General features: G+C 41.0%; 1 protein-coding gene across 5 annotated transcripts; it reads left to right on the forward strand.

Moving 5' to 3' along the window:
- Positions 1-202: 202 nt before the first annotated feature.
- Positions 203-8,801, forward strand: LOC109896397 (troponin I, slow skeletal muscle-like). 5 transcript variants are annotated; one of them, XM_020490649.2, is made up of 9 exons: positions 208-315; positions 1,371-1,440; positions 1,740-1,774; positions 1,911-1,914; positions 2,578-2,619; positions 5,759-5,890; positions 7,264-7,353; positions 7,783-7,959; positions 8,301-8,801. In XM_020490649.2, exons 3-9 carry the CDS (start codon positions 1,764-1,766, stop codon positions 8,379-8,381), a joined length of 537 nt encoding a protein of 178 aa, XP_020346238.1. In that variant the 5' UTR covers positions 208-315; positions 1,371-1,440; positions 1,740-1,763; the 3' UTR covers positions 8,382-8,801. The 5 variants fall into 5 exon arrangements, with proteins under 5 accessions (XP_020346235.1, XP_020346237.1, XP_020346238.1 ...); XM_020490650.2 differs by having other exon boundaries at positions 1,743-1,774; XM_020490646.2 differs by lacking the exon at positions 1,371-1,440 and having other exon boundaries at positions 203-315.
- The last annotated feature ends 2,627 nt before the right edge of the window (positions 8,802-11,428 follow it).

Consider the following 11,428-nt stretch of genomic DNA (forward strand, 5'->3'; position numbering starts at 1 on the left):
TCATATAACTCTTCTACATATCAAAGTAAAGTGCCATTGTGCCCCTTTATGTCTCTATCAGGGCAGTGATTCAAGGGTTGAGGACAGGGAAGGGCAAGACACCCCCCCCCCCCGCACACACACACACATACACACACATGATGATCATAATGTAGCCAATGTGTGTTAGGGAGGCGTATTAAGGGGCCCTATTTTAGAGAGCCATTCACATGAGGCAGCAGAAGCCATAAATCAATCATTCAAAATCATAAACCGCTTTTTCCTGCACGACATCACTGCTACACGTTCACTCTCTGATTGGCTTCTCTTTTAAAGGTAAGTTATCCGATAGTCTCGGCTCATTGAAAGCAAATAATATTCGGAGAAATATGTGAGAGCAATTAAAGCAGATAGGTCTTTTGAATGTTTCAAGTATATTTAATTTTTTGGTTAAGACCGTTGTCAATAGCAATCTGCCATGTAAAGTAGAATTTGGGTTGACATTGTTCAAATAAAAAATGTGTTCGCTTTTCAGGGATTATTTCCTATAAATGAACGATACAAATAGATGAAGTGTCAGTAGTTGCCAGCAGTGTGTATGGTTTGTGTTTACCTCATTGAGGCTAGTGTGTTAATGCTGTAGCAGTCACACCTCATATCTTTGCTCATATTTGCAATGAGTAATTATTGTAATAAAATTGTATTTTAATGGTGTTTGACCTGCTTGGTTGTAAAATGTGGCATTGATTTTGAGTCCCCTCCCACCGTTACTCAGTGGCAGGAGCGGGCAACCTGAGACGTGTGTGTGTGTGTGTGTGTGTATGTGTGTGTGTGTGTGTGTATGTGTGTGTGTGTGTGTGTGTGTGTGTGTGTGTGTGTGTGTGTGTGTGTGTGTGTGTGTGTGTGTGTGTGTGTGTGTGTGTGTGTGTGTGTGTGTGCGTGTGTGCGTGCGTGCGTGCGTGCGTGTGTGTGAGTCTGGGTCCGTTCACACGCGTGTCTACTTTAGTGTAAGGAGGCCAGAGGGTTTATTTTAACACTGGGGGCTAATAAGTCTTCTCTACCAGTAGAACAGCATGCCACCGGAAAGGTCACAAGGTTGATCTTTCCTTGTAATGTCACAATGGTGACATTAAAGCAGACAGCCTTTTTACTCAATGGACCTCAGTTATTTGGTGGCCTGGTGCAGCATATATTGCAACAATGCCCTTGGTCGGTCAAACTTTCCCCTTGCACAGTAGCTCATGCTAGCACCAAAGGTGATAATGGCTCAAGGGTATAGCACCACACACCTGAGGGGAGAGGAGAAATGCTGAGAAAATGTCAGGAGAAATTGTTTTTAAAGGATCTTGAGTATTTAAACCTTTTTCTCCTTCATCATTTTCTATCATCAGACAATTCCATCCAAGGACCATGTTAACCTTGACAGTGAACCCCTGTTCTCTGGGTAATAAGAGAGCCAAGGTCAGCCTCTTTTATCCAAGTCAGGACATGAGGACCTTGTGGGGGACCTTGATGATCACAACTGTTTTTTCCAATAACTTCTATGATGAGTGATTTCTGTTTTTTTTTTGTTTACTGTAGCCCCTACTAATCACAAGTCTAACACATGTGTGATGTAACCTATTACATTATATTCATAAGTGATCATTGTTCTTAGTATGACACATTGATTCTTAAATCTCTGATACTTTCCATATGATGTCTAGTGTTGGGAATGTTCTGCCAATAAACCTCTGACCACAGCTATGTTGGCTCCCCAGCAGTACTCATAAACCAGAACAGCCATGTCTGAGGGGTGAGTCTGTAACTGTCACACTCTGTGTCTTTCAATCAATCACCCAACTATGGCAATGTTGTCAATATGGGACAGAAAATAACTCCTTCTTTCAATTTGTTTGTTTGTTTGTTTGGTTTGCAATATGTTGAAACAGACCGGTAAGTCAGTTTTGGACATATTTCCCCCCCCTCATACCCTTTGTTGTACCTCATCTTAAAAATGCCCTTTTGTTCATTACTTTGCTTTTTTTTGCACAATCAAACCTTTGTAATGGTCATTTTGGTACTGTATACATATGCTATGCAAAGCAGTTAGCATGCAATGCTTATGAATAGCCACACTGACATCTTGGCAACAGCTTGTGGGACTTAACATGTTAGACATTATAATCTATCAGCAATTACTGAGTAATTGTCGTGTCGCAAGGCCATTTGTCTCAGGCTAACTGATAATCATCCAAATGATCCCAAGACCACCGTAGCAGTATCAACACGGAAGGATTCATTTGGTATCAATACCGAGTCACATACAGAGTAGAAATGAGCCTCTTGCTCTCTGAGACTGTGCTTCAATGAAGGCTGGTGATTTGGTGGCGGAGCATTACATTCTATTACATTAGGAACCACAGCTCATCCTAATCAATAGAGACAGGCGGTTGTATGCTCTGTAGCTCCGTTGTAATAGAGACCACATATGACTATAGGCTAACATCGTCAGTGACTGTAATGAATAAGCCTACCTACATATAAAGATGTGCTAACATGATTAGTGACTGTAATGAGCCTATGATATACTTGGTATGTCTCATCTCTCTCTTTCAGAAAAAGACAAAGTACTCAGCAACCCGCAGGTTACTGCTGAAGGTAGGTCGGTCTGATGGGTGTTTTCTTCTGTATGGACGTGAACAAGAAAATGTGTTCATAGTACTGAGAGCATGTGTATGTTTAGCAGGCTGCATATGACTAGTACACATGTTCAGATGTAGGATCTTAATTTGACCTACAGCATATTGTCACAGCAAACCATCTGGATCTGGCCCAAAAGGGTGTCCAAACCGGCCTGCGAGCGGTTTGAGTACAGAAATATATACGCTACCATTCAAAAGTTTGGGGTCACTTGGAAAGGTCCTTGTTTTTGAAAGAAAAGCTGATTTTTTGTCCATTCATAATAACATCAAATTGATCCGAAAGACATTTTTATTTTTTATTTTTATTTTTTTTATTTCACCTTTATTTAACCAGGTAGGCTAGTTGAGAACAAGTTCTCATTTGCAACTGCGACCTGGCCAAGATAAAGCATAGCAGTGAGAGCATACAACAAAGAGTTACACATGGAGTAAACAATTAACAAGTCAATAACACAGTAGAAAACGAAGGGGGGGTCTATATACAATGTGTGCAAAAGGCATGAGGAGGTAGGCAAATAATTACAATTTTGCAGATTAACACTGGAGTGATAAAAGATCAGATGGTCATGTACAGGTAGAGATATTGGTGTGCAGAAGAGCAGAAAAGTAAATAAATAGAAACAGTACGGGGATGAGGTAGGTGAAAAGGGTGGGCTATTTACCAATAGACTATGTACAGCTGCAGCGATCGGTTAGCTGCTCAGATAGCTGATGTTTGAAGTTGGTGAGGGAGATAAAAGTCTCCAACTTCAGCGATTTTTGCAATTCGTTCCAGTCACAGGCAGCAGAGTACTGGAACGAAAGGCGGCCAAATGAGGTGTTGGCTTTAGGGATGATCAGTGAGATACACCTGCTGGAGCGCGTGCTACGGATGGGTGTTGCCATCGTGACCAGTGAGCTGAGATAAGGCGGAGCTTTACCTAGCATAGACTTGTAGATGACCTGGAGCCAGTGGGTCTGGCGACGAATATGTAGCGAGGGCCAGCCGACTAGAGCATACAAGTCGCAGTGGTGGGTAGTATAAGGTGCTTTAGTGACAAAACGGATGGCACTGTGATAGACTGCATCCAGTTTGCTGAGTAGAGTGTTGGAAGCCATTTTGTAGATGACATCGCCGAAGTCGAGGATCGGTAGGATAGTCAGTTTTACTAGGGTAAGCTTGGCGGCTTGAGTGAAGGAGGCTTTGTTGCGGAATAGAAAGCCGACTCTTGATTTGATTTTCGATTGGAGATGTTTGATATGAGTCTGGAAGGAGAGTTTGCAGTCTAGCCAGACACCTAGGTACTTATAGACGTCCACATATTCTAGGTCGGAACCATCCAGGGTGGTGATGCTAGTCGGGCATGCAGGTGCAGGCAGCGACCGGTTGAAAAGCATGCATTTGGTTTTACTAGCGTTTAAGAGCAGTTGGAGGCCACGGAAGGAGTGTTGTATGGCATTGAAGCTTGTTTGGAGGTTAGATAGCACAGTGTCCAAAGACGGGCCGAAAGTATATAGAATGGTGTCGTCTGCGTAGAGGTGGATCAGGGAATCGCCCGCAGCAAGAGCAACATCATTGATATACACAGAGAAAAGAGTCGGCCCGAGAATTGAACCCTGTGGCACCCCCATAGAGACTGCCAGAGGACCGGACAGCATGCCCTCCGATTTGACACACTGAACTCTGTCTGCAAAGTAATTGGTGAACCAGGCAAGGCAGTCATCCGAAAAACCGAGGCTACTGAGTCTGCCGATAAGAATATGGTGATTGACAGAGTCGAAAGCCTTGGCGAGGTCGATGAAGACGGCTGCACAGTACTGTCTTTTATCGATGGCGGTTATGATGTCGTTTAGTACCTTGAGTGTGGCTGAGGTGCACCCATGACCGGCTCGGAAACCAGATTGCACAGCGGAGAAGGTACGGTGGGATTCGAGATGGTCAGTGACCTGTTTGTAGACATTGTAGATATGGTTAATGTTGTAAATGAGTATTGTAGCTGGAAATGGCTGATTTTTAATGGAATATCTACATAGGCGTACAGAGGCCAATTATCCGCAATCATGTGTTCCAATGGCACATTGTGTTAGCTAATCCAAATTGATAATTTTAAAAGGCTCATTGATCATTAGAAAACCCTATTGCATTTATGCTACCACAGCTATAAACTGTTGTCCTGATTAAAGAAGCAATAAAACTGGCCTTCTTTAGACTAGTTGAGTATCTGGAGCTTCATCCTTTGTGGTTTTGATTACAGGCTAAAAAAAACAGCTTTTTCCAGCTACAATAGCCATTTACAACATTAACAATGTCTACAATGTATTTCTGATCCAAATAATGTTATTTTAATGGACAAAAAAATGTGCTTTTCTTTAAAAAATAAGGACATTTCCAAGTGACCCCAAACTTTTGAATGGTAGTGTATATTATATACACTGAGCATACAAAACAAAACAGCCTCAACTCATTGGGGCATGGACTCCACAAGGTGTCAAAAGTGTTCCACAAGGATGCTGGCCCATGTTAACTCCAATGCTTCCCACAGTTGGCTGGATGTCCTTTGGGTGGTGGACCGTTATTTATACACACAAGAAACTGTTGAGCGTGAAAAACCCTGCAGCGTTGCATTTCTTGACACACTCAAACCTGGCAACTACTACCATACCCCATTCAAAGGCACTTTTTGACGGTGAGAAAATATAACACATTTTCAGTGCAGACCTCATTGAAGACCAAATGCGAGCAAAATGAGTTTGACACCCCTGCTTTAGTCAATAATGTTGCTTGATAGGTGGTTCGGCTATTACCTTGCCAAAAGTAGGCTAGATGAAAAGTGCAATACTGTTAATATAACTGTGCGCTAGAGTGGGTTTTCAGTGAATTTATGTAAATCACAAAATTCTCAGCACCAAATTATCAAATTATCAAATTAAGATCCTATATCTGTACACACACAACAACAACAACATACAAGTGCCTAGAAAATCATGTTCGCCAAAACTGATTGCAATAATAAATACAAGTTCAAAAACATTTGAAAACAGACTATTTGGGACATCATTTAAACTATGAATTGTACTGTGTTATCATTAAGTTGTTCAGTCATGTTCCCTTACAGCAAAAGCTACTGAAGAAAGCTGGGGTCTTGCTGGTCCAGGAGCAAAGCAACAAGGTGACAGAGAGGGAGAGCACCTTGAGCGAGAGAGTACCACCGCTGAAACTCTCCGGCCTATCTGTGCAAGAGCTTCAGGTACACTTACATAACGCCAAGGCCCAACGTTCAAGTACCTATATATTGCACTTCTATAGTCCAGAGTGTATATGGCTCTGGACACAGATGAGCAGTATTTCTGTTACATGTTTTTGAAATGTGTATTTCAGTTTGTATTTCACTGTCCTGAACTACAATTCAATGTGTTTTGTAACAAGATACAGTACTTTTGAGAACTGTATTTTTATTTAGTAAAATACAAAATACTTTTCTATACCATTTTTTTTTAAATAGTGGTTCACAATTTGTGCACTATGGTGTGATAAAAGTGTCTGGTAAATGACCAATATGTAAATGTAAAAAATGAACACTTGCAGGGAATTATTCTAATGCTCTCCTCCCCATGAAACAAGGCCAAAAGGAATACCCAGTGTGCTTTGCAATTGTTTCTTTTTACATAAACATTTACATTTTGCTCATTTAGCAGACACTCTTCTCCAGAGTAACTTATAGTCAGTGCATTCAACTAAAGTAGATAAACAACCAAATATCAAATCAAATCAAAGTATTTGTCACGTGTGCCGACCTTACAGTGAAATGCTTAATTACAGGCTCTAACCAATAGTGCAAAAAAATGTATTAGGTGAAAAATAGGTAAGTAAAAAAATAAAACAACAGTAAAAAGACAGGCTATTTACAGTAGCGAGGCTACATACAGACACTGGTTAGTCAGGCTGATTGAGGTAGTATGTACATGCAGATATGGTTAAAGTGACTATGCATATATGATAAACAGAGAGTAGCAGTAGCGTAAAAGAGGAGTTGGCGGGTGGTGAGTGGCGGGACACACTGCAGGTAGACCCGGTTAGCCAATGTGCGGGAGCAGTGGTTGGTCGGCCCAAATATCACAACCATAGCAAGTAAAATGTTGTTTTTTTGTTACCATTACAGAATGTTGTTGTAGTGAAGGCGTGTACTTGCAAAAGTATTTTGAAAATACCTAAAATAACTGTAGTTTGATTAAATACAATAATTTGCAGAAGTATTTGCTCTTTTATTTTGATGCATTGGTCTTTAGAGTATTTTTTAATTGTAGCAAGATAGTCTATATGCCCATCTCTGGCTCTGGTCAAAGGTAGTAGGGAATAATGTGCTCTTTGGGGCTCAGATAGTAGCCATCCAAGCTTACGTTGTCAGGATTTATTCCCTGGCGTGCTGTTGGTAAAGAACAGCATCTCCTTTTTTGTTTAGACATGTCAAAAAAAAATTGTAGCGCCCTTCTACCGGTCTCATTGATGAGTGAATGGAATTTTAAAGAGGTGGCTTTTGTAGTTTGTTTGATGCATCCTCCCACAGTACTTTTTCAACAGTCCTTGGTGGTTTATAGATGACTGAGACTTTTTTCTTCACAGGAGCTCTGTAAGGAACTGCACAGGAAATGTGACACGGTGGATGAGGCACGATACGATATCGAAGCGAAAGTGCTCAAGAATGAGAAAGAGGTTTGCTTTTTGTAATGTAAATTAAACGAGTTTACACTGTCAGACTCAGGACAGTTACCTGAAGTTACCTGAGATCTATGAAAGTGCATCAAAGTGTATTTCATTGAAGATAACTATTTTTATACTGACTTCTTTTGGTGATTTCAATATTCTAGAAGTTCAGGTAACTGTCAGACTCAGGACCGTTACCTGAAGTTACCTAAGATCTATGAAAGTGCCTCAAAGTTTATTTAGTTGAAGATAACTATTTTTATACTGACTTCTTTTGGTGATTTCAATATTCTAGAAGTTCCAAAAGTGCCACAAAATGCTTTTTTTTTCAAACAAAAGCGTTTTGATTTTCATTGAAATGCCAAGACCACAAATGGCAACATGCTTAGCTGATAAGGGTACAGGAGAGTGAACCTTTTTTCTGTATGAACATCACAGCTCGCGGACCTGAATGCAAAGATCAACGAGCTGAAGGGGGGGAAGCGACCTAACCTCAAGAGGGTCAAGAAGTCTGCCGACGCTATGCTGGGGGCTCTGACTGAGGCCAAACTCAGCTCCAAGTCAGACTTCAAGTCCAACCTGAAGACAGTCAAGAAAGACAAGAAGGAAGAGGAGGTAAGACTGGGAAGTTTAGAATAAAAAACTCATGCAATGGCTTCTGGGAATGTTATAGTTTACAGCGCAGTTTCAGCTGGTACTGTATTTTCTCGGGTACTAACTACACAAACATGTGGTAACAATGGGTACTTAGTCCAAATAATTCAACACATTTGGGTAAAGGTTTGATTCAAATGATACTGATCAAGATACAGAGATTCACTGGTCTTGTTGCCGTGTCTGAGTCGTGTGTGGTCATCCATGCTGTACGTGACCATGGCAACCAGGCCGTCATCATAAAATAAGATGTTTTTCTTAATTCCTGGTAAAATAAAGGTTACTGTCCATTCTCTTGACAGAAAGTGGACCCGGGTGACTGGCGTAAGAATGTGGAGTCCATGTCTGGAATGGAGGGCAGAAAGAAGCTTTTCAATAGCTAAAACAGTTACAAATGCACTGGCTCTGTCGAGATCTGTGGCTGCATTACCTGATTGTTTACTCATTCATATTTAGGATTTTCATGAAAATATATTTTTGCAGTGAGATTGTGTGTTTTTGAAGGAAAGTATGAAGTGTGAGGTATTTTACACTAAAGACTATGGGAACTGTTTAGACAGTGGGAACTAATCAATAGGTGTAATTACAAACTATCTAGTGTCGGCTACTTTCGATGTCATGTTTCATTTAGATTCCTATACAGAGAAAATAGTACAATGTGGAACAATGTTATATGCTCATCATATTAGTTCATTTTGTAAATATTCAATTCCAGTTTGTTATTAAAACATCAATTATTCTGTTTTGGTTTAATATCTGTGTGTCTGCCAATATTGCTGATTAAAAGAAATATGATGAAGTTAGTTGTCTTTCATGTTGTTTACCTTTGTCATAATGCAATATGCAAATATTAAATACACATACAGTGTGGATGCTGTTTATAACATGGATAAGCCACTCAATGTGTAGTTTTGGCTTTTCAAGAGCAGTTCTCCTTTCAGACTGTGGGTGACACTATTGACAAGCAGTTGGACTTTTTAACCAAGGTTGCCATTTTCAGTTCATTCCTATCACCACTAGGGTGTGCTAAACATTACCCTTTCATTTAAAAGTTGACCTGTGGCTGGTTTGTGTTTACAAATGATACTTGGAAGTATCACTCACTCTCTCTGACCTTTGGTTATCAATGCCAAAGTCAGCAATTAGCGTGATGATCACAGTATTCCCTGGCCCAAAGACTACTTGCAAAGTAAGGAGACGTTTGAATAGTTGTGTAGTTCAGGTGAATTATACCCCGAAGTCATTAAAGTGACCGAAACTGGTTGAATTCAGCAGACGTAAACATAAGCACTTTCTAAAATGGATGCCATACTGCGACCAAAATGCTGCTACAAATGGCCTATAAAACCAGTCATAAGAGTGTCTAAGTCCATAGAACTGTATTGGAGAGGGGAGGCAATGTTTTGGCAGAGAACGAGCTGGCTAGAGGAAGGGAAGGGCAGTAGGGAACAACGCATCCTCTCTGCAGATCATTACAGATGGTGCCGAGGCACACATAGGTGTGTAACCTGCCACAAAGGGTGGGGGAAGTCAAGCAGCACGCTTCTGCAAGTATGCATTCGTTTATTATGTGGCAGTGATGGGTTGTTATAGTTTTCCTGTGGTGAAGGACCTAGCCCTTTCCACAGCTCTCTTTGGCATGAGAGACATTTGCCTGTGCTGATAGGGAAATGGTCAAGGCAAACGTGGTCGGAGTAAACATTGTCAGTGTCTGACAGAGGCTCTAAAACTATTGACATGCTGTTTCCCATATGTGTTGTGGGAAACGGAGACACTATATCAATTGTGTTTGTATTTACAATGCGGTACAATGTGACTCTTCAGGTAGCTGATACTCCCCCTAAAAAAGTTGTTTTTTTATGTTTTGTGATTAGCAGACGGCCCAGTTTTGAATGAAAGCAGATGCGGGGCTCCGTGGTAACATTAAACATCCCACACGATGTTATATGTGACCTTGCTGTGACTGGACTGCAGGAATGATTTCAAATGTTTATTGTATGTTGCTGTACTGTATGTCGCTGTCGTTTAGACTGAAACCATCGAGGAACAAGGCTTGAGATCCACTTTGAGTACATGTAAAGGGTTGGTATTAAAATCAGTTGCTCAGCATGCAGTGGCCTGCAAAGCTTAGACTGGCTCATATAGCATCAATAGACAGACAGCTTGGCCAGGCTTGTGAGATACAATAATTGGCTAGGCTACATTGAAGTGTGGGAAATCAACTTTGCTATGAAAGAAGTATGTTGTTCATTGCTCTCTCTTCCATGTCTGTCAATCCTTGCCAGTGTAATATTTCCTTTCAACAGTCGCCCTGTAAAATGCATGCATTCTATATCAGACCAGTGACATTTCCTTAAATGACAATAAACAAGGGTTACCCACTTGGGAGGTTGTTGAAGTCATTCTTTCAGAACTAACCAATGAAAGTACCCAGACTTCCATTTATGGGCATCAGCCGGCATGGCACGATCACTGGAGGGCCATGGGGGAGATGCTCTTTAAGGCCCAATGAAAGTAGTGACCTGAACCACATGCTGAGAGAGAACAAACTCAGCAGATGTGTGGAGGAGTGGTCCACCTCCTGCCTTAGTGGGATGTTTTATTAGGCTTCCTATGGAGCATAGGCTGTTGGGCACGTGCCAGGGCCCATCACACTTGACAGTATCTTTATGCTATGGGATTTCAGAATGCAGCGTTAGACGTCTCTGAAGCCTCCTCCTTGTCATGGCGATGGTTCCCCACCTGCTCCGAATGGAAATTGCTCAGTTACTGTAACCGGCTGTGCTGCTTAGTGTGCAGCAAATTATGTAAGCCATTTCATCACGAGTTAAGTAAGGGTGTTTTCACACTTGTTCCCTTTCAGCCAGTTCTTGTGAACTCAGTTCGCAAAAAAAAAGTGCAGTGTGAAAACTCCAAAGGAACTCAGACCCAATCAAAAAGAGCCCTGAAGCGACAAGTAGCCTAGTGGTTAGAGCGTTGGACTGGTAACCGAAAGGTTGCAAGATCAAATCCCTGAGCTGACAAGGTACAAATCTGTTGTTCCCTGAATAAGGCAGTTAACCCACTGTTCCTAGGCCATCATAGAAAATAAGAATTTATACATGCCTAGGATAAAAAATTAAAATAAATTAAGCCAAGGGCAGTTTGAGTACAAAGAGAGTTATTTTGCTTTTCTTTAACCCAGAATTCACTTTAAAGAAGACTGAGATTGGTTCTTTTAAAGTGGACTAAATGAAAACACCCTAATTTATTGGCAATTGAGGCATATGGCGTATGGGAACAAGTAACATTATTCAACCACATTCCATGTTCAATGTTTTATATTCTCTGACACAATTTGTCCAATTCGGGCATGAAGGCTCAAGTTTACATTAGGTATAGAGCTGAAGATGTAAGTAAGATGGATTCTCTGTATGTGCTTTAGCCTTAT

The sequence above is a fragment of the Oncorhynchus kisutch genome, linkage group LG9 (assembly GCF_002021735.2).
Source record: "Oncorhynchus kisutch isolate 150728-3 linkage group LG9, Okis_V2, whole genome shotgun sequence".
In the NCBI taxonomy this organism is placed as follows: Eukaryota; Metazoa; Chordata; class Actinopteri; order Salmoniformes; family Salmonidae; genus Oncorhynchus; species Oncorhynchus kisutch.

Bases quoted from the DNA above. Each gene is read 5' to 3' on its own strand.
- LOC109896397 (XM_020490646.2), top strand. The intron at 5,891-7,263 runs GTACACTTACAT...TTTTCTTCACAG, and splicing joins TATCTGTGCAAGAGCTTCAG to GAGCTCTGTAAGGAACTGCA. The intron at 7,354-7,782 runs GTTTGCTTTTTG...TGAACATCACAG, and splicing joins TGCTCAAGAATGAGAAAGAG to CTCGCGGACCTGAATGCAAA.